Below are 23,683 nucleotides of genomic sequence, written 5' to 3'. Positions count from 1 at the left end.
TATATCCATGATAGAGGTTTTTTTGGGTTAGATCATGTAAATATATAAATGTGTCGTTAAAACCCACCACCACCCAACACAGCCAACTAGTAAGGGTTGTCACGTAAACAGAACATGCCAATTCGTCACTAGTACAGCACACCGGTGTGATGCCAACGGATCTGGGGTATTTTTTTTAAAATAAATGTCCTTGGTTTGAAAATGTAAACCTTTTCAGAAGGATGTGGAAGACAAGCATGTCTGGTTAATGAGCATGCACAACGTGGAATGCATGTTATACTTGTCCCACTCATCTCCACTCGACAGTACAGAGAAACACACCATCAGCCTCCTTTAATGGCAATTAGAGCATGCGGTTAATATGCCTTTGCTATTTGTAAAAGAATGTGCCTGTGAACGGGACAATGTTTTTGTACTTCTTTGGTTCTTTCGGTAAAGTCACGTAGAATGAGAATAAAATAATAAATTGATAAAATAAAATAACACAATAATAATAATATTCTCACAATAATAATAATATTCTCACTGAGAATAATAATAATAATATTCTCACTGAGAATATTATTATTGTGTTATTTTATTTTATCAATTTATTATTTTATTCTCATTCTACGTGACTTTACCGAAAGGACCAAAGAAGATGAATCATTGCAGTCACGAAAGCTTTAAATCGAAATTTAATGTTTTTGTAGTAATTAGCTGCAATTTTGATGTAAAAATTAAAAATCCATATTATGCTCACGGCCGGTATTGCTGCTGCAAGTGTTACGTTTCATCAAACATACCAGTGTGAAGATTGAAGTGTATTCGCAATCATCGCATACGTGTGTAAACTGGCAGACAACCGAACAAAGCTGAAAGAGAGTTGCACGAGACAGGAAGAGGAACACGTGGATAAGAGAACCTACACCAGTGGTGTTCTTCACTCATTTTCAGAGGAGGGACACTTTCCCCAATAAGGGCCGCCACACATTTGAAACCCGTTGCGTTTGACAGCACGAGGCCGTGTGCCGCACTAACGGTCACCAGGGTTCTGCCAGTGGCCCGCGGGCCTTTGAATGGAAAATACTGACATAAAATGTAGTGATATATAAAAAAAGTTTAGAAAAGTGGGCTTGAGTAGGACATCTCTAGAAGGGTTTAAGTTGTATAAAACTCAAAGTTGTATAAAACTCAAAACAATCTTCATTGTTTCCTCCTTTGGTTACCAAGATGGAGCGATGATATTCATCCAGCAGTGGATAGATCATGGCTGATGACGTTGATAGATATATTAGGGTTGACAGCAGTATTGTAAAGAATGTTTGTAAAGCCTATTATTTAATATCAAACATCCCCATTTAATACAGGAGTCATTACAAAACAAATTTATATTGCATACCGTGAAAAAAATAACACATTTATTTGAAATGTCCTGAGAATCCATGTTTTTATTATATAGATATTCTTACGAGTATGATGCTATTTTGTTTCGTTTTTACGAAATTCATCACCACAAGCATTGCAAACTGCCTTTCCTGTTTATGCTGTGGGTAACAAAGACAAATACTCATGGGTCTGTGAGAGGAACAAAAGCAGAACATTCCACTACAGCAAGCGATAAGTGATAAATAGATTTTAATGAAGAAAGCAAAAAAATATACGGCACGAAAAGAGTCAGAAAACGAGATACGCTATCCCCAAAGCTATACAAAGCAATGTTAGTTTTTTTCTATAAATTGGGGTGGAAAATAAATGCATATATTGAGAACCGATTAAAAATTACGGATTTATTGACGACAAAATCTTTTACCACACAGTTACGTTCAAGATGATTTAGCAAAAGAAAAAATAATGTACACTTGTTCCAAAGATTATGCTAATTGTGTTCTTGTATGATCATTATGTAGAGCATTCTATGATCCGTGGATGTCAAGGGTGCTTTCTAAGTCGAAATTATTAAGATAAATAATTGTTGGAGGAGCACAATTGTAAAACACAACATGTATACCCAGGGCAATTATTTAAGGTGAATCCAAATCAAAATCATGAAATACTGTAGAGAGCTGAATGAAAAAACTGGAATTTATAAAAAAAAATATATATATACACCAGTGTGCCTGAATAAGAAAGTTTTACCTGCTATGCCATTGAAACTGACAAATAAAATATTACAAAAGTGGAAAAGTATGCAATGACCCGAGAGCTGAGCTTGCATGTACGCCTGATGATGCTAGATGTGATCTCCAGCGAACCGTCGTTTAAAATTGTCAAACATTTTGCTTGCTTTCCAAAATTATGATTTGCTGAAAACACAATTCAATTAGAATATTTATCCGCGTGGCAACCTGATTTGATTGGCTGTCAGGTGGTGGAGGGTTATACACTACACGATCTAACACAAAATAAACTAATCCGCGTGCCATTAGCTAATATTTCATGTGCAAGTTAGACCATGAATGTGACCAAACAATACACTTTACCTTGCACGAGATGGAGAGGTCATGTAAAGTTGTATACAACTCAAAAGACACATCAAACACATTTTTAACACTTGTAAGTTTTATTATAAAGCCTTAGTGTGCATTACACAGGATCTGTATCATGTCACTGTAATGATGTTTACACACATATACTCAAGTTAGTAAATAAATCGATCCTTAAAAAAGATTTTAGTGTTTTCCACAAATGGTACATTCCATGCGTGTGCATAACATACAATTATTGTGTGCGGTAAACAGCGGCTGTCATGAACTTTGAAAGGATTTTGTTCTTATGTTTTTGACACGCAGTCATGAGGCACACCGTGACGTAACAGTGACTTATGCGTGTAAGTACACTATCATTAAGGCTTAAAGGCACTCAGTCCAGACAAATCATATCGTACGTTTCAAAATTATGTAAGTCTTTAAAGCGATATACACGATAGCTGTGAAAGCAATAGCAAGGATGATTCGCGTACAATGCTTCCAAGAGATATGACCATAAAATAAAATTGTTCATGTTTTGAATCATAGGCATTACAGATTTATAAACAACAGACTGCGATCAAACGTGGACACGTAATTATTTATTTTACTATATATATACACACACACAAACAAGGCATAATACAGCAGTGAATAAAAAAATGTGAGCATTTACAAAGGAAAGAAAAAGAGTGCCTATAAATGTACATACAATAAACACCCCAAAACACTCATTCAAGCTTTTTTTTAAAGTCCCAGTTGGAAGTGTTATACTGAAATAGCAGTTTACAATCGTTGCATAAGTGAACGCATAGCTAAAATAGTTGCTGTGTTTTTGGGGGTGTGGAGGTGTGGCATAGTGAATGGTGCAGTGAACCCAGTTGGAAGTGTTATACTGAAATAGCAGTTTACAATCGTTGCATAAGTGAACTCATAGCTAAAATAGTTGCTGTGTGTTTTGGGGGTGTGGAGGTGTGGCATAGTGAATGGTGCAGTGAACCCGGTGAGTTCGATTCTCGACCACGGCTAAAACCAGTGGGCGAGTGATATCTGAACGAGAAGACGCAACACATTCCTCAATAACAATGCAAAAAAAAAACAATGTGTATAAAAAATGGCTGGCCCTTCTTCAAAGCACAAAAATGAGGATACACCACTGCCCATAACCTCACCAATTATGTATATTTTTTTCTTTTAAGGCAGCGTCATTTACGGGTGTGTTGAGTTTTTGTTGTTGTTGTTGCCAATTCTTGTGCACCACTGCCAACGCGGGAGAATCAGCAAATAATTAGTTTTAGATCTGAATGAGGGTTATAATAATAGGGGTTTTCCCCTTTTTTCTGGCAACAAAACTGAAACCTATTTTTACAAGGATTCATGTCTGCAATAACCATAATACTTGCAGTCAAAATGCAAACAAAAACACACTATGATAATATATGTATTGTCCTTGAAACTGATTGATCCAAACCAGAGACGGCTTTCTTTAGAGCCTCGTCTCAATTGGTGCGAGACCAGATGACGCCAAAAGGCGTACAGCTCATAGACAATGCACTATGAAAGTAATGAGGGTTCGGGGTTAAGCATCTACATCATTAGACCTCCTTTGCCAGTACCAAAATAGAATAACAGGGTTTTTCCCCTTTTTTCTGGCAACAAAACTGAAACCTTTTTTTACAAGGATTTATGACATGAATCCTTGACATTCATCCTTGTATTATATTTTGGTACTGGCAAAGGAGGTCCGATGATGAATGAGGGTTGTTCAACCGTAGGCAAACCGATGACTGTTTACAGAATTAACCACCAGTTCCCGAAAGTCAGGAACCGGTTACCGATTCCAGTGGAAACCTTCGTAGTTAATGCACCGATAGGCATGCGGGAATCTACAAATGGCACGGCGGTTTAAGTCACATTTGCCCACTCGTTTCTCAGTTAAAAGGTGAAGGTAAAACTCCAATACTGCTTGCTCACTCCACTGCTGGAGGAAGGACCTCCACGAGAGAGTTCTAGAGATTGCGTCTAGAGAGTATATTGGCCTACACTTCCACGCTGACCAGACGTCTTGGAAGAGGTTGGAGTACCCACATTTTACCCCACCACACGTGGCCTTCCGATATACAGTGGTGTACCAAGGCGGACAGAGGAGAGGGGATAGGGGATTTAAGAAACTTGTCCAATTTGCACAACTGCTGCTTCAGCAGATGGAATTGAACCGGCCACCTCTGCATTTCAAAGCCAGTGTTCTAACAATGACACCACAGCACATCCGATTAGCAAGGTTAGCTATGTACGGCGCGAAAGAAGTTCAAAATAATTCAATGTGGCAGCTGCCTTTGTGTCTCAGTTAAAAAGTTAACAATGTTATGCTTATTGCTAGAGATTTCTGTACATGCGGAAAACCGATAACCATTTTTTGCCAGCTTTTTTCACAGATGCCACAATTTTAAAGCTCCTAATCTGAAGACGTCCTGCTAACATTTCTTCACCAACCCGCAACTGATCACGTGGTGCAGTCTGGTGAACCAACCCCCATGACCGAAAAGGTGTGGTAAGACTTCCATCCAGCAGTTAATTGAAAAAGGGTCGTAGATTCATTGATGATACTTTTGCATTTTTAGTCGACAGAAAAAAAACTTCTGGATTTCATACTTATTAAAAGACAATTGAGTTTTTTTGTGTTCAGTCAACAGACCTTTTGAAGATACTGTATAAAGTACATTTCAATACAAAAAGTAGAGGTTACTTCCACTTGACCATCATGAAGGTGGATGTGGGTCACATGTTTTGGCAGATGACCAGATAACATTTTTTTTCTAAAAATAATTTCTCACTGCTGGTTAAAATATTAGCAGAAGGAAATAGATAAAATCCCTATAAATAAACCACACTGTACAACATTTATAATTTTAAGAAAGTGTTGGTAAAATATAAAAGGAAAAATGTAAATACATTTTCTGCGTTTCCCAAAATTAAGCTATCTTTTTGGGTCACTAAACGCTCAGTATAAATGTTACTTTAACTTAGCAATTTTCTTTGAAAAAGCAGCATCATGATAAAGCAGTACAGCAGGTGCCCAGATGCCATGGTGTGTTAAAACAAAACTGGTATTATTTTCAATTAATTGTAAAATTTTAAATTATTATTTTCTATCTACGTGACTTTACCGAAAGAAACAGGTATATAAACAAATGCTGATGAAAAATTAAGACCCTTTTTAAAATAATTTCATCCATGGTGTAAATATTTGCTGTTTGTTGCCCTGGCAACAGAGGCATATACAGTGCTGTTATACAAAACACACAGGTGAAGGCACGCATTCTATATTGCTTGTAAATGCAATTTGATAATTAAGTGAGAGACTTATATATATGACTCATGCTACGTAAACCCAAATAGAATGTTGCTATGCAAGTGTCATGTACCTTGGGACAGAGAGGGAGGCGTTAACAATTCCAAAGGCAAAACGTGCGCCCATTAACGAACTTCTTCTAATGTACATTTAATTTCCACTGTGGGCCAATTATAATAACCGATCAAGTAAAAGCTAGCCTTAGGCTTCAATTTAAAGTATACATACGAATAGAGTGCATTTATGTTTGAATACCATTAAAGTTCGCATGCCACCTCGGGGGTACGTGGGTGCGACTGGATGTATTGCAATCACGTGACTTCATGTGGCCTCAAAGTGCACTTGGCCTGGCACAGGCGACGTGGTGACATCACCGTCACTTAGTGGCGAATGGCGGGTGCTGTTGTTATTGCAAACAGCGTGGAGGGGAAGAGTGCCAAGGGATGGGAGTGGTGTTGTCCAGGCAATAACCCAAGCAAGTGACTTTTCCGAAGTCCTACAGATGGATCGTATATTATCCGAGTTGCATCATTTCTGCCACCCACATGTGATCGCCAATTTATCCTCTGTTCAGGACAAAGTCAGACATGTGGTGGCCGTCCATGAGATGCCGTTCAAGCACAATCGACTGAGCTCAAATTGCAATCACCGTAGTAATTCGATGTCAACTGTATGACAAATTTGAAGGTTTTGTTGCATTTAATGACGAGGTATCTAAGTTATTGCCAATACATGAAAGTGCCTACATACTAAGCCAAAACCAAGTAAAGATGTTTAATATCTTTCTTCAGAGAAAAAAGAGATGCGTATTTGCATGAACAACAAAAAAATTACATAACTATTAAATTATTCATTTAACCGACATTCAAAAATGAGGCATGAAAGAATTCAGACATTCACGAATCCGGGGCCGCGTGAGCCGTTCATGTCTAGCGAGCCCCGTTGAGGCTCGGCTGGGCCACGGCTTCGTCGCACGCGTCCATGTGGACGGCGCGAGTCTCCCTGGGCAGTCGATCCAGCGCCATTGTCAAACCGTCCTCGTCCCCGCTCGCGCAGTCCGAGTCCACCTGCAAAACAGAAATGTCAAACGCCGAAAACAGAAAGAAAATCAACTTACATTTTTTTTATTTCAACTCAATGCGAGCTCAGTACATAGGACCGATCACAGAACAAGAAGGGGGGAGGGCAGAGGTCACACAAGCAAAAGCCTGAGATTGGTGAGGGAGGGCTTGGTGAAGAGGGGTAGATTGGGCTCAATGGCCCACCCAGGTGGGGAACCTATAGCAGAGAAATTGAAGTTTATATGGAGTGGGGGGGGGAACTAAGTTTGTAATTCAGAAACAATAAATCAATTGGATATGACAAAAGCAACTTTATGCAACATAATTAGAAAGTCCATGTTCATTTTAAAAAGTATGGGGCACGGCAGGAACATGCAAAACGGTGATAACATGGGAAAGCCTTCATTCAGCAGTGAATAGACCATAGCTGATGATGAATTGAATTGTGAATTGCTTATGGTTTGGGACAATGAACGTTACATGAGTGAGTTTTGAAGAGTTTTCTTTTAACAAAAAAAATATGCTTCAGAATTGAAAAACGTGAATGTGTTCAAAAGTATTTCAACGTGATATTTGTATATTTGGGAGAGTGGTAGCACAGTGGTTAGAGCACTGTGCTGTTAACCGAGCCATCTGAGTTCAATTCATGGTCACAACTAACATCAGTGGTGATTTATTTCCAAACCGTTCCTGGGCCCCCTTGCCCTTAATCAACCCACGCTGACCAATGTGGTGAAGTATGGTCAAGCAACTCCTCTGACTGATACGGTGTGTGAGCAGGCCTCCATCCAGAAGTGGTTTGACAAAGGGTGTTTGTATTATTAGTAGTAGTCGTGATTTAATGATACATTTACTCAGTGTAGTAAATTGGAACTCCTCTTCTACCGGGAATCAGAATCTTTATTTAGACTGGAGGAATCATATGAGCTATGAAGCTCTTTTTCAGAGATGTCCAGTATGGGCGGGTCAGCAAGTTACAACAGCAAACAATAAAACAAAAACGAAAGAGAAAAAGGTAAGCAATTCACAAAATTTAAACGAATAATTAAATAAACACATGCATATATATTTTATATATAACTCCAATTTATGAAGCTTGGGCAAGGGAGCAAAAACAACAACAAAAAAGTGCCAGACCACACCAAGATAACACCACGCAGTAGTCACTCAATACAATGGCACATTAACATTAAACTATCGATACAAGGTAAGAATCAAAGTCAAAAATCACATTGGCAAATGTGATTGTAGCCAACACTTATCTTCTGCTGTAGGGTGTTTTTTGAAGGAAGATTTACGATATTAAGGGAGGAAACAAAGTTATTCCAAAACGTTAGTGCTGCAGCAGCAAAGGCTTTATAACATATTTCATTTCAAGTTATAGAGATATTTAATAATGCATTAGCTCAGTGTAGTGCAGATTTGCCCATAAGGATGTTATAGATGAACAGGGCCCAATGTAGATTTATTCTTGCATCAAGTGATGTGAGATTTGATTTAAGTCCAGGTCATTAGTAGCTGATCTGTCATTGGTAGCTGATCTGTCATTAGTAGCTGATCTGTAAGCAGTGTCACAGTAGTCAAAAATTGGTAGAATTATAGCTTCAACGATTTCCAAGCGCAAATCTAATGGGAATACAATGTTTGTTTATATATAAAAATCCTACTTTTAATTAGATTTTATTTGAGATGTGATCAATATGGGGTTGGAATGTAAGTTTTTAATCAATCAGTAAACCCAAGTATTTGAAGCACTCCGTTTGTTCAATGATGTTGTTTCTCATATTCGCAATAGGCGAAGGGAATGAAACTTGATTTTTGTTTCAAGAAAAGAGCATGATCTTCGTTTTTCGGAAATTTAGGAGCAATTTTAGTGATGACAATTGATATTGAATAAAGTCGAAATCATATTGGAGATTGTTTGACTTCGTTTGGAAATTTACCAGATACAATCATAACACTGTCACCAGCAAAGAGATTTCATTTTGGGCGATTGAAGTTTAGTTTAGCATGGAACCTTGTGAAACACCATTTGTTATTTTAATATTTGTGGACAAGATGTCATCACTATGTACCTATTGAGAACGGTCTGCAAGGTAACTTCTTAAACCATTTTATTGTACCATCTGAAAATGTTTGTGGAATGATGGCGACGACGCATGTAAATGGGGCTGTCACACATTCGCTTGCACTGATCTAGGGTGTGTATGTGGTATGTGTGTGTGCTCACCATGTGGGTAGTGCAGGAAGCATGGTTCTGCTCAGTCCCAGCTTTGGGCATGTGTGCACGTGAGAGCTGGTTGCACAACCGCACCACTCGCAATGAGAGCTGGGAGGGAAAAAAAAGGGGAAACTGCATTTTCAATACGTTCATTGCTATTTCAAACTGGACAGTCGGTGAAATGTTATATGTTGCTACAGGGAACACCATGTAAATTGTTGTGCAATGCTTGACTCATTAAATATCACAAAGATTATGTCCCATTACAGAAGACAGCACAGTTTCCGTGGACATTGAACTCATTCGGTTAACTATGAGTGGTGCAAATTTGTTGATAAAAAGCATTGGTTATCCCTACTTGTAAATTAGCAAAGAAGGAACATAGGGCCTGGAGCTACTTACCTAGAAAATCTATACATACAAGAAACGGTTACTTGTTGTATTACAATATTTAATGCGAGCTACACTTACCGCTTTTTAATTTGTAAAAAAAACGGAACGCTCCTTTATCATTCCGTCTTTAACCAAGACAGGCTTTCTATGACTAAAGTTATATTAACACTGATCATTCTGAAGATTTGATTCACATTACAATGAGTGTTTATACTTGACATGCGATATAAATATTGAAAATTATCAGCGTTATCCACAAATATTTTCCCCCCAACAACAATAATGTGCTCCCTCATTATGAACAATCTACATAAAATTCTGATTTAAAGCTTTCGTGACTGCAATGATTCATCTTCTTTGGTTCTTTCGGTAAAGTCACGTAGAATGAGAATAAAATAATAAATTGATAAAATAAAATAACACAATAATATTCTCACGACGTTTCGGCCACAACACAAGCGGCCTTCATCAGGTGAAGGGGGCGAGACTGTCTGGTAGGACTCCAGCGCTGTCCTACCAGACAGTCTCGCCCCCTTCACCTGATGAAGGCCGCTTGTGTTGTGGCCGAAACGTCATGAGAATATTATTGTGTTATTTTATTTTATCAATTTATTATTTTATTCTCATTCTACGTGACTTTACCGAAAGAACCAAAGAATATAAAATTCATTGTGCGGATATTTTACATTTAAAATATGTGGACTGACACGAATAAAACATTTTCACAAGGTCACTTTCTTGCATGAAAGTAGTTCCTAATTATAATAAACAGGATGGCTTCATCATTACATCCTCAGAGTCAAGTCAATGCATCTCAAGCATTGTGACGGTGCTCATATCCATTGGAGATCCTTTGTCAGTTGTGGAAATTCCACATGATGATGGCAATAGGTTGCTATCCTGTATCTACAAGAGTATAAACATCAACCCACACACTATATTTAAACAATAGCCTGCTACTCCGATTAATTAGCACGGTTGTCTACGTACGGTGCGTAAGAAGTTCAATATGCATACATACTACATACATGCAACAGTTTACAAGGCAATAATGTGAAATACAGAACAGCTTTTGTCATCATACGGAGCTTTAAGAAGATGATGAATAGCATACCCTCCACTTCCTGCGTGCATTGAAGCTCTTGAGATTCTCCAGGTTAATGAAGGACAATTTTCTGTGCAGCAGTTGATGTTTGTCCTTTGGCTGGAAAATGAAAGCAGAATGAGGTCGGAATTATGAAACAGGTCAAATGGACACGAAGCAGCAACAATCCACGTTTTTTTTATACATTGCACGTTGCAGAATTCCAATGATTGACTTTTAAATCATACAGGATAAATATTTGAGACTCAACACTCGGTACCAGGGAGGGATTTTTGTTGTTATGTTTTGGTGTTTCTTGGGACAAATAATTTGGACTGTTAAAATAAGTCCAAGTGAAATATATTGTATTTAAAGCACATTCACAGTTATAACTGAACTTTGTTTATCTTCATGTCTTTAATGCAATCTACATTGAGAGTTTCAACTATGTTTTTTATTATGTTGATGATCATCATGAATTTAAGCGAGGTTGCCTTAAAGTGTCTATGCAGTACCTTCCCAAAAGACACGTTGATTTCAATTGGCTACATACAAAGGCCAAATAATTAAAAATATATTCTTGGTTCTTTCGGTAAAGTCACATAGAAGGAAAAGAATAAAATAAAAAAAATATTTGTATTATTTTATAATTTTATTGTTTCCCTTCTACGTGACTTTACTGAAAGAACCAAGAATATATGATTTTCACTGAAAGTTACTGTTGAAATAATCTTAGCTTCGTGTATACTTTTTCCAAATGATTTATGAATGCAATTTTGGTATTTAAAAACGTGTATTAAAGTTACATACAGTGAGGGAAAAAAGTATTTTATCCCCTGCTGATTTTGTACGTTTGCCCACTAACAAAGAAATGATCAGTCTATAATTTTAATGGTAGGTTTATTTGAACAGTGAGAGACAGAATAACAACAACAAAATCCAGAAAAACGCATGTCAAAAATGTTATAAATTTATTTGCATTTTAATGAGGGAAATAAGTATTTGACCCCTCTGCAAAACATGACTTAGTATTTGGTGGCAAAACCCTTGTTGGCAATGATAGAGGTCAGACGTTTCTTGTAGTTGGCCACCAGGTTTGCACACATCTCAGGAGGGATTTTGTCCCACTCCTCTTTGCAGATCTTCTCCAAGTCATTAAGGTTTCGAGGCTGACGTTTGGCAACTCGAACCTTCAGCTCCCTCCACAGATTTTCTATGGGATTAAGGTCTGGAGACTGGGTAGGCCACTCCAGGACCTTAATGTGCTTCTTGAGCCACTCCTTTGTTGCCTTGGCCGTGTGTTTTGGGTCATTGTCATGCTGGAATACCCATTTACGACCCATTTTCAATGCCCTGGCTGAGGGAAGGAGGTTCTCACCCAAGATTTGACGGTACATGGCCCCGTCCATCGTCCCTTTGATGCGGTGAAGTTGTCCTGTCCCCTTAGCAGAAAAATACCCCTAAAGCATAATGTTTCCACCTCCATGTTTGACGGTGGGGACGGTGTTCTTGGGGTCATAGGCAGCATTCCTCCTCCTCCAAACACGGCGAGTTGAGTTGATGCCAAAGAGCTCCATTTTGGTCTCATCTGACCACAACACTTTCACCCAGTTGTCCTCGGAATCATTCAGATGTTCATTGGCAAACTTCAGACGGGCATGTATATGTGCTTTCTTGAGCAGGGGGACCTTGCGGGCGCTGCAGGATTTCAGTCCTTCACGGTGTAGTGTGTTACCAATTGTTTTCTTGGTGACTATGGTCCCAGCTGCCTTGAGATCATTGACAAGATCCTCCCGTGTAGTTCGGGGTTGACTTCTCACCATTCTCATGATAATTGCAACTCCACGAGGTGAGATCTTGCATGGAGCCCCAGGCCGAGGGAGATTGACAGTTATTTTGTGTTTCTTCCATTTGCGAATAATCGCACCAACTGTTGTCACCTTCTCACCAAGCTGCTTGGCAATGGTCTTGTAGCCCATTCCAGCCTTGTATAGGTCTACAATCTTGTCTCTGACATCCTTGGAGAGCTCTTTGGTCTTGGCCATGGTGGAGAGTTTGGAATCTGATTGATTGCTTCTGTGGACAGGTGTCTTTTATACAGGTAACAAGCTGAAATTAGGAGCACTCCCTTTAACAGTGTGCTCCTAATCTCAGCTCGTTACCTGTATAAAAGACACCTGGGAGCCAGAAATCTGATTGAGAGTGGGTCAAATATTTGTTTCCCTCATTAAAATGCAAATCAATTTATAACATTTTTGACATGCGTTTTTCTGGATTTTTTTGTTGTTATTCTGTCTCTCACTGTTCAAATAAACCTACCATTACAATTATAGACTGATCATTTCTTTGTCAGGGGGCACACGTACAAAATCAGCAGGGGATCAAATACTTTTTTCCCTCACTGTATTCTCAAATATCTTTTAATTTACATTTCATCAAAGATGAAGAATACATACGGAGGTATGCAAAAATATAAAAATGACAGACTAGGTAAGCAAGAGGAAGTTTTTAGTAAAGAGAAATTTAACGTGTATACTCTATTCGAGATGACTGCATTTTAGTTTGCGTTCACATATATGCTGCATATAGAGTGGTGACACAGTGGGTAGCACCACGAGCCTCGTGAGTTGAATTAGACTCCCGGTCATGGCTAACATCAGTGACAAGTGAAATCTAGGTTTGTCCAAGGCCCCCCTTTTATACATCCATACTGAATAGCATGGCGGATGTATTGACAAATAAATATCCCCCATGACCAATACAGTGTGGGGAGGCCCTAGTCCAGCCAGAGAATGATAAAGAGCTGACAGTTATTTACACGAAGTATGTTAGCCCTGGGTGATAAAAAATAAAATGTGTGGACGTTGATGTCTGCAGTCAAGGTCTATACTCAAGAGAGTGTAAATGTGAGGCAGCAGTGCTAATCCAATATATATGTTGCATTGTTTGGGTAACTTTGTAGGAATGTAATGAGTCACTCGGCCCTTTCCTGGCCCTCCAACCCCTCTCCTGCCACGTCATTCAGTGACTTGTCACAATTCAGGATCAAAGTTCAGTAATCTTACATTTTTTCAATTCTTGTTCGTGCTTGTAGGTGTGATGCAATCCACCAATTCAAGATTTTAAACTGAATTATACACTCATGATATATGCCTTTAGTTGTTCTTGTAAGACTTAATTATTTACAATCCTTGCAGAGTTAATGCAAATTATAACAAAACGTTACCTTGAGGCGAATGTAACGAGACAGCGCGTACAAGTCAAATTACAACATAACACTTACTAACCAGACGGAAAGTCATTGTTAAACCGAATCGTGACAATTCAAAGATCAGGAGGTGGGCGAATCATTGCATACCTGCTTATCTCTATCACTCATCATGTGCAGTGTAGGAATCCAAGAATCACCCCGTAATGAAAGCTACATCCCTGCTCCGTAGAGCAGCCCACATCTCAAACATGAATGACTGAAACAACTAAAATGTGGACTTATGTTTTGGTCAAAACTTGATAGTGAACCAAAACACATAACTGTCCCACTTAAACATTCTATGTCTTCACACTATCCGACATTATTTAAAAGTAGTTGTTGAAAAGCAACAGATGCTCAGGATAATAAATGCTCTATTGACCCACAGGCCATCTGTTACTTGAGCACCCTATCCGCTTGAATGCACACACTCCTGAAACCAGCTGCACGGATATCTGCTCAGTCGGGAGCTGAACTTTGAACCCAGCACAACATTTTGCACAGCCATTCTGCTCTCCAGTTCCTTCAAAGCATTCCACTGCAGTATCCAGCTTTCGCTGGCCACAGCACATCTGTGGTGGCCCTTGCTGGTTCTCCTCTGTCTGCCTGCCTTCCGTGAGCTGCTTCTGATACAGAAAGTCACATCATGAACTTCTTGGAAGCGGTCTCAATGTGGCCAGAAATTATTTCGTTTCTGCCAGGTTTGCTAATACACATGAGTAATACACAGTCAACTTGCTTGGTGTTCGGGGAGAGTATGACTTAGTTTTATACTTGTGAAGGCACGGAATCCATCTCTAGTGTCTGCCCTCTGCCCTGTAATCGCCAGATCATACATTCCTCTGCACATAGCTCTCTAGTACAGAGATGTGCGTGCAACTATATCACACGCTTTTGTCAGGCAGTGTGATGCCTCCATCTTCAGGCAGTATGATGCCTCCATCTTCAGGCAGAAAGTGCCTCCAACGACGGAGGGGAAACTTTGCTAAGGAGTAAGGAACAGCGCTTGCCACGGCTATCCCAAAAGGGCAGCTTTTAAGAGCATTCCTCAATAATATACCGTACTTTTTAACATTAACTCACTATTTTTATATTCTTGGTTCTTTTGGTAAAGTCACGTAGAAGGGAAACAATAAAATAATAAAAATATAAAACAATAAAATTCTCACGACGTTTCGACTGCAACACAAGCAATCATCATCAGGTGTGAAAACCACAGCAAGAAAATTAGAAAAAAGTGGCGGGTTTTTTTTACGTTAAAAAAGCTTAAAGCTTAAAGGTCGTGATCTAAGCGTGGCTTCTTCCACTCCAGCGCTGTCCTCCAGACAGTCTCGTCCCTTCACCTGATGAAGGCCGCTTGTGTTGTGGCCGAAACGTCGTGATTTTTTGTTATTTTATTTTCACCTACGTGACTTTACCCAATAGAACCAAAGAGTATGGATCCTAGCAGTCACGAAAGCTTTAAATCTAGAATTAAAAACCCGCCACTTTGTTTTATATTGTTATTTTTTTTTTTAAATAAGCCACGTAACAGATTCCACTGACACACACGAAAAAATATATTTCCAAACATCTTTCGCAAATTACTTTGCATTTCATCTGCAGGACCAACATTAATTTCATTCAAGACATTTTGTTCTCTGACCACGTCACATTTTTGAAGGAACATGCGCTATTGTGCCAGCAGGCAAGATTCGGTCAAGTGTGGACTTGGCAAACCCAGGCAGTAACAAGCACACAATAAACAATTTATGGTTGTGAAACATCTACCGCACTGTCAAGACAAATTACGAGAAAAATGCAGTTGCAATGCTTTCGCACGCAGGTATGAACACAACTGCAAATCTTCTCCACGGAATGCTTGGGTAAGTTAAGTCTAATCCATTGAGATATACAATATTTCCATGGAATTTACCTAACATTTAGGCTTTTACCTTATATAATAATTTCCATTAGTAAGGCTCATTTCATCCGTATATCCCAATGCACCATGTATGGAAAGCATGAAAAACAAATCCGGGTAAACGACCAGAACTAGGGAATGAAGGACAGTTTAAAGTTGTGTTTTTTTCAAAACAGACTTAAACATTTATAACTATTCTGATTGTCGTATTAGTAAAGGCAAAGCGTTCTAAAGCTTGGGAGCTGCATTGGCAAAAGCCCGATCACCTCAGGAAATAAGCTGTGACCTCTGAGTACTTAGAAGGAGAAGATCCAGAGCTCTCAAGGACCTCGTTGGAGCGTAAACATGGATCAGTTCCTGTAAATATTGCGGGGCTAAACCATTGGGGGCCTTATAGGTCAGCAGCAGGATCTTAGAGTCCACTCGATACATGACTGGTAGACAATGCAAAGACAAGACAGCAGCTGTGATGTGCTCGCGAAACGATATGCGCGCGAGAGCACTACAAGCTGCATTCTGAATTATGCAGCCGACTGATATTGCTCTGGATAATGAAGTTTGGATTTCACATAAGGCATATGTGGCTTGTTAAATGACATTTATGTTAACACAGCTTCACATTCAAGTGGAAACGTCATAGTTTAGCGGTAAGCAAAGGTGAGTTCTTCATTTATAGACTTTGAGAACAAAGACAGATAATCTTGGAGGCATATTAAAATTTCAGCATTTCTAAATGCAGGTGCACATACCAGCGAATATGTGGAGCTATGGAAAGCACAGGTTGTGCCCACCTGCTACACGGAATGTTACAGTGACAGATTTGCTGACAGCTCCGGTAGCTTGCAATCATCGTTTTACATCCCCAGCTGGTGTGACTGTTCACGTTCTCTATTCGTACAACAGGGCCTGTTCGATAGCCTACCCTAACCTGCAATCAACTGCCGAACACTGTAATAGCTGAGGTCAGCGCCCAAAATGTGAACTCGAGTGCATTGGGCTTTGATGTTTTATAACGGTGGCCACAGAAAAGTATCATGTTAAAGATATACCAAAGAACCACATTGAAATCTAAGGGGAAAAAATAACATTATGACGGCTTAAATTTATGTATTGGCAATGTTAAAGTTATAAATCTAAGAAAACATTAGTAAATATGTTAAAGCTATCTCACTATTCCTGTCTAAATATGAAGAGTCTTCAAGTTCGTCTCTAACATTACCATAAAAGGGAATATATTTTCTCTTCTTTGGTTCTTTCGGTAAAGTCACGTAGAATGAGAATAAATAATAAATTGATAAAATAAAATAACACAATAAAATTATCATGACGTTTCGGCCACAACACAAGCGGCCTTCATCAGGTGAAGGGACGAGACTGTCTGCAGGACAGCGCTGGAGCGCTGGATGTAGGCCGCTTGTGTTGTGGCCGAAACGTCGTGAGAATTTTATTGTGTTATTTTATTTTATCAATTTATTATTTTATTCTCATTCTACGTGACTTTACCGAAAGAACCAAAGAAGATGAATCCTTGCAGTCACGAAAGCTTTAAATCGGAATATATTTTCGTTAAAGTTTCATGATTTTGTCTGTATACTAATCGTATTTCCCATTCATGGCATTGCTATTGACGAATGTTTTGAGTTTTTGTTGTGTTTGCTTGTGCATATGATTGCGAACCAGCAAATATATGCATTTAAACAAAAAAATGTTTTGTGTTTGTCTGTGATTGGATTTACGCTTAAATAAGTTTGTACGCTTATAGTATATCGCAGTGTAATACAATTGCAACTTTTAATCCGTACATATTCATAATTGAGTAGATATACACCATGCACGATAGCAGCTCATATTTGCAATTGATGTGCCTTGCATAGACTTAAATCATGAAATTATATTCCCCAGAGTAATATTTAAAAAAAAATGGCATTTCAAATGACAAACATCTAATTATGTAATAAGCATTTAGACAATGTTTGGTACATTACTATGAATTACCGTATTGTGTGATGCACAACTACAACAACCGCGAGTGTATCCAGTGTTTTCTTTGTAGATCTATTCTGTCAATTTTAAAATCGCCATACAAAACCCCTGTATAGTTATCATAACATTACACACCGCCCACACCTTCAAAAACTAATGTAAGAATACTCCCTTAAAGGGTTGAAGAAAGGAAAATACACTTCCAACATTGATACTTTTATAAAGGGAAAAACAAACCCTGGGAACATTGAGTAAGGTACATGGAGTCTGTAACATAAGCTTTAACTACACATGGTTGCAGAATGATGGGATTAGTAATGACAGCATTTTTAGTGGAGGAAGATGTTTAAGAATAAATGACCAGAAAACGCAAAGCATACGTGGATTAGAGGTAGCCAACACATCTGTTAGCAGCCAAAGCTTTAATGTGTAACAGACTTTTATCTAACAATAAACAGACTTGATGGAAGGAAATCCACGCATATGAATCAATATGATAAATATGACGAATATGACGAATACCCTCAAAAAAATTGTCCTATTCTTATCAATAATTTTCTATTGACTTAATACGAATTTATATTCGTATTAATACGAATTTATATTCGTATTAATACGAATTTATAATTTATATTTATATTCGTATTAATACGAATTTATATTCGTATTAAGTCAATTTATATATGAAAATGTCATGAAGGTAATGAACATTTTAGAGATGGCGGACTTTTCCCAAGTGAACATGCCCAAGAAGAAGATCACCGCTGAGGCGATGGAGAGATGAGTTCAGCTCATATGCAGGACCTCGATGTCTAGTGGCATGAGGGTATTACAATATTATGCGGAGGTCTTCATCAAGCAGTGGATACATTATGGCTGATAATAATTTAAATGATCTGAACACAATGATAATCCTTTCCCAGTGCACTCGTGTCGCTAAAGTTCTCTGCGGTGAGTACGCCGCCTGTAAAAACAGCAACGATATGTCCCAAGATTCAGCGGTGGACAGGACCCACCCTGCAACTTGCATACATCTTGGAAAGGGAAAGGGTTAACAGCCCTCTGTCAATCCACTAGTGGCCAAAGGCCTCCTCATGTCGTGCAGGTCATTGGGGTTGTTTGGTCATATTTCACTAAGGTGGTCAGTGTGATTTGGCGAGGTCAGGTTGAGATAACAACCGAGGTCGTCGAGTTGAGAGCTGAGTGCTCAAACTATCGCACAGTGATCATATTTTTTTGCCATAAGTACACACAAAGTAAGTTTATCTACATTTTTTAAATTAAAAATATGACATGTGACTTTAATTACTAGGTGTCGTGTACATCATGAGAGCACGAGTGCATACAACAAAAGCATAAATGTTTGATCAGTTCGCTCATGGATACATGAAGTAAAACCATACCTTAATCCAAGGATGGTGTATGGCCTCTTCAACATTCATTCTTTCTCTATTAAAGAAAATCATACATTACCGCGCACACTTAACCTATACAGAACCTCATTATTATAATTGTATATTCCAAAAAGGTGGCAGCTGGCCCTGATAATTGTTATTAAATTGTGGAAGGCTGATCAGTTGTTGGCCGCTCTTAAGCTTGCATGTTACCTTTGTTCTTCTAAATTACCATCTAGACTTTGATTTCGCATCCACTGACGGACTTGCCATGCTGTTGTGATATTGCTGCGTGCCCTTTCAACATGGTTTGATCCCCACTGTGGCACAGCCTCTCCTTTCGCACCTTCATTTGCCAGCCATTAATTTGGAATTGTCTGACGGTTACACCTCCCTCTCTGGTCACAACAGCAGATGCCTAGCATCTTAGAAGTCACTTGGCAGATTTACAATGTTTATTTCACTTGCTCACCTGGCAGCAATGAGAAAATTCTAGATTTAAAGCTTTCGTGACTGCTAGGATCCATACTCTTTGGTTCTATTGGGTAAAGTCACGTAGGTGAAAATAAAATAACAAAAAATCACGACGTTTCGGCCACAACACAAGCGGCCTTCATCAATGATGAAAGCCGCTTGTCGTGATTTTTTGTTATTTTATTATGTGAAAGGAGATAATGTTAAATGCAAAAACATTGCATAGAAAATAAAGAAAATATAATGCGCCTTTAATAGTTTTGGTGACTGCACAATAGCTGTTTAATTTAACACCAGAGTTAATAATATAACATTCCTTGAGAGTATTACTCATTTATTATCAAGTAATTATACGTTGATTAATAATTGAAAACACATCAGTTGTCTATGCAACGCATGTGCTAAACGTCTAAGACTATTCCAAATTTCAACAATGAAATCATTAAAAGATTGGTCGTGTCACACGACTGTGATTATAATCACACGACTAATCTTTTAATGATTTAATTATCTCCAATTGGATGTAAATGAATAATTACATAACTGAAGCATTTAGTGACTTTTTTAATTATTAGCATTAAAAACATTAATTCCAACATTTTCCACAATAAAACAATGTTATAAACCTAAAATGTGAGTTTTACTTTTACAAGCCCTGTATAATATTTAACAAATGTATTTGTTCAGGGACAAATTCTTAATATCCACATATATAACAAACATGATGTTTCAATCTTATGGGTATATACATATGGGTATGTGTATGTGAAGGGAGCGGTAGTGTAGTGGTTAGTGTGCTGCGCTACAAACCCGGGAACCCGAGTTCGATTCCTGCTCATGACCAACACCAAGTGACGATTATCTGAACCGGTCTTGGGCCTCCACTAGGTCGACTCAGCCTCAAATGAGTACCTGGTACGCCACTGGTGAGAAAAAGGTGGCCGGCGTGGTGCTGGCCACCCACCCCCTCGTGTGCTGTGCCAGCCTTCATAGGTGATGCTTGCTAACAGCACTTGCCCCAACAGTCTATTAAGGCTATACGGTGGACCTTTGTCTGTGTACCAAGCTATAACTAATCCCAGGCCAATGCTTGTAGCAATCAGAATTTGACATGAAATATTGTATTTGCCCATGACTGGATCAGAAGCTAAGCTGGGTTATTTAGTGCTTGGATGGGTGACTGCAGTGCATAAAACAGGCGCTATAGACTGCTGCTGGACTACATTGTCACCACAGGACAGTGTGACAAAATCCATTCTTGTACCGTACTGTGCTTCAGTGTCTATGCTTCCCACCAACCAGCTAGTATGGACAGATTGTGTACGAACAACCATGATTCTCCGTCCTTACTTGGGGCTTTTTAAAAGCAGCCTTTGAATGAAATTTTTGGCAAGAGCGCTGGTCTGCTTGAAATACTCCTCGTCAAACTTGTATTCCACGGCTGAGATGTTGCTCAGGGTCTCCTCCTTGGTGTCACCCAGGAATGGGGAGGCCCCACTCAGCCTGCGTGGATGAAAGGGAGAAACGATGCAGGTATGGGGGTGAAGGTGTGGGAGGGTGAACACGAGGACAGGGTCACACGAGGAGGGGGTTGGGTCACATGAGATAAGTCACACCAGGACATCAGAGGGTGTCTGTTACCAGCCTGAGATGAACCCTGACGATATGGTTTATACTGTCTAGGGTCTGCAATCTTAATGTGATCTTGAAGCCTCCCTGATGTGCAATGACTGGACAAATTCGCCAAACCTCTTGCTGGCAAAGTCGTAGGTTTCATTGGAATGTTATATACTAACTTTAAAAAAAACATGTATGCAAATCACCCTACCACTAACCAATCCACACTCTTAAGTTTCTCTGGATTTGCAAACGAAAGAAAAAAGTCATGAATTCACTTTGAGGCTTGAGCGAACGCGTTTAACCAAGTGTACTTAGAACAGTACTGTAATGTTCTCATTGATTAATGTAAATGTACTCCTATACTCTAATCTATGGCATGTCACTTCGACGTCAGTCGAGAAAAATCTACATTCTGATGACAAGGTTCAGTCCTCCACACCGCAACCACTGTTGATAAAACGCGCACGCTAAGCTAAAACATATCCATGCTCTGATGCATCTATGCAGAAAAAAAACACGATACCGAAGACAACATAAATATTGTACAACATATGCAAAGTAGTCCTATGACCAAATCATCCAGAATGCGGCAAATCCCATCAGACCTCGGAATTTAAAACAGAGGTGAGCCCGGCGAGCTCTTGGATGGGTGACCAACATGTTGACGGACAGGCGTAGTAGGTGCTGTGAGCCGTAGAGGACAGTGCAGCAAACTCCAATGTCGAGCTGCACTCCATGCCACCTTTACCAACCCCGTATTGGCCGGCGTGGTGAAGTATGGTGCGATAACCCTCACAACCCTCGCAGCCTGCACGGCGTGGAGACATCGCCACATCCAGCAGCGGATTGACAAACGGGCTGTGCCTGTGCAACAGCAACTCGCTTGAAATAATATGGAATCGCTGCCAGTGTGTTTTTCTCCTCATTTTGTTTTGTTTTACTGGTAACGCAATATGGAAAACTAAGCGACAGTTTATTCCAGATCGAGGACTTTACAGGTTTAGTCCTGTTCAGTACGCCACCATTGTGTCTCGGGCTGTCATGCCATAGCTGCACCGCCTACCAAGTGAGACAACAAACTCGGAAGATATACGAATAAACACACATCTTTCACTGGAAAGATTTGATAAACCATTTCAGGTCTTAATTGATTGTTCACGCTTACAGTGGCTTTCAGACAGCATACATTATAAAATTTTTTGTCTCCCCCCTCCTCTTTTCAGAATATAGATGGACTAGTCCTAAATAAACTGCCAAATCGTTGCGCGTGGCGCTAACGTTTTTTTTATAAATAAATAAATGCACCGTTTAAAAATAAATGTATGCAAACCAACACACCTGAAGACGACCGTTTGAGTTATGGTCGAAACGTCGTGAGAATTTTTTTATTGTTTTATATATATTTTATTATTTTGTTGTTTCCCTTCAACGTGACTTTACCGAAAAAACTAAGAATATGAATTACTGCAGTCACGAAAGCTTTAAATCAAAACACATCACATTGTTGAAACGTTCTTCACTGCACCGAATGTACTGGACATCTGTGAAAAAGAGCTTGATAGCTCGTCGGATTCCTCCAGTATAAATAAATATTCAGATTCTTTGTCAAAAAGGCATTCATAAACACGTGATAAAATCTAATAATCTAAAATAATACTGTGAAGAGTCACAGTTTACCCTATATACTTACAGAATGTATGTCATTACTCCAATGCTCCTGAAAAAAAAGTACGTTTGGTCGGTTATAAAATTGACAAACACAATAGAACACAATACTGTACAGTAAACACGATTTGGATTCACATTGCAAATGTTGTGCGTATTTTTATTATTAATATGATATGCCCAGGAAAGCGGCACTGAATCTCAAGAATGTTCAGGATGGTACTATTTGCAATAGTATAATTACTGAGAAATTTAAGGTATTTTTTACTGGTAGGAACGAAGTTGTAAACTGAGTGTACCAGCCTGCAATAGATTAATGTGTCCGTCCGTCCGTCCCCTTTCAATACTTTAACGAAGTGAAATCTCGTGCTGTTGGGTGTAAAATCAGCAATAGACAGCGCAGAGACTTGTCCTACCAGCCCACCCTGCAGGGACCTGTTTAATATTGGGATTTTGGGATGTTACATTTAATGTGTTTTTAGCTTTTTAACATGTATGCAAGTGTATAACGATTATAATTTTTTTTAACAAGTAGAACTTTGTACATCGTAACCCACCACATATCAGCTTGCACTCCGAGAGGCTCGTAGTTGACAATCTCTGGTGCTGTAACAGACAAAGGCAAAGATCCCCATTATAGCCTTAACAGACTGCTGGGGCAAGTGCTGTTACCAGACTTTGCTGGTTTTTCCTGAATTTCTCTGTTGCGCGTAGTCACTTTAAGATGTTCCTTGTTCATGTTTTTGTTGTGTTGCGGTTGCACCCGAGTCAAGAGCCGCATGGCTCACAGGGCTATACCGAATAAATCAAACTGAAACCAAGCACCTATGAAGGGC

The 23,683-nt window shown here is 39.1% G+C and overlaps 1 protein-coding gene across 3 annotated transcripts in view; it reads right to left on the bottom strand.

Annotated features, from left to right (window-relative positions):
• Window positions 1-2,523: 2,523 nt before the first annotated feature.
• The window catches only part of LOC116954264 (death-associated protein kinase 2), a 68,108-nt gene continuing 46,948 nt past the window's right edge, over window positions 2,524-23,683 (bottom strand). For all 3 annotated transcript variants that reach the window (XM_032974884.2, XM_032974970.2, XM_032974869.2), the window contains exons 6-12: window positions 23,405-23,453; window positions 22,873-22,899; window positions 20,913-21,065; window positions 19,098-19,143; window positions 10,589-10,678; window positions 9,091-9,189; window positions 2,524-6,866 (exon numbers count right to left, since the gene is read on the bottom strand). In XM_032974884.2, coding sequence (XP_032830775.2) covers window positions 6,729-6,866; window positions 9,091-9,189; window positions 10,589-10,678; window positions 19,098-19,143; window positions 20,913-21,065; window positions 22,873-22,899; window positions 23,405-23,453 — 602 coding nt within the window. In that variant the 3' untranslated portion in view covers window positions 2,524-6,728. The remainder of the gene's footprint in view (window positions 6,867-9,090; window positions 9,190-10,588; window positions 10,679-19,097; window positions 19,144-20,912; window positions 21,066-22,872; window positions 22,900-23,404; window positions 23,454-23,683) is intronic.

The sequence above is a fragment of the Petromyzon marinus genome, chromosome 1 (assembly GCF_048934315.1).
Source record: "Petromyzon marinus isolate PM22_M1 ecotype Great Lakes invasive population chromosome 1, UKy_Petmar_22M1.pri1.0, whole genome shotgun sequence".
In the NCBI taxonomy this organism is placed as follows: domain Eukaryota; kingdom Metazoa; phylum Chordata; class Hyperoartia; order Petromyzontiformes; family Petromyzontidae; genus Petromyzon; species Petromyzon marinus.
The sequence above is the reverse complement of the archived record's forward strand: the minus strand, read 5'-3'. Positions and strand labels throughout refer to the sequence as shown.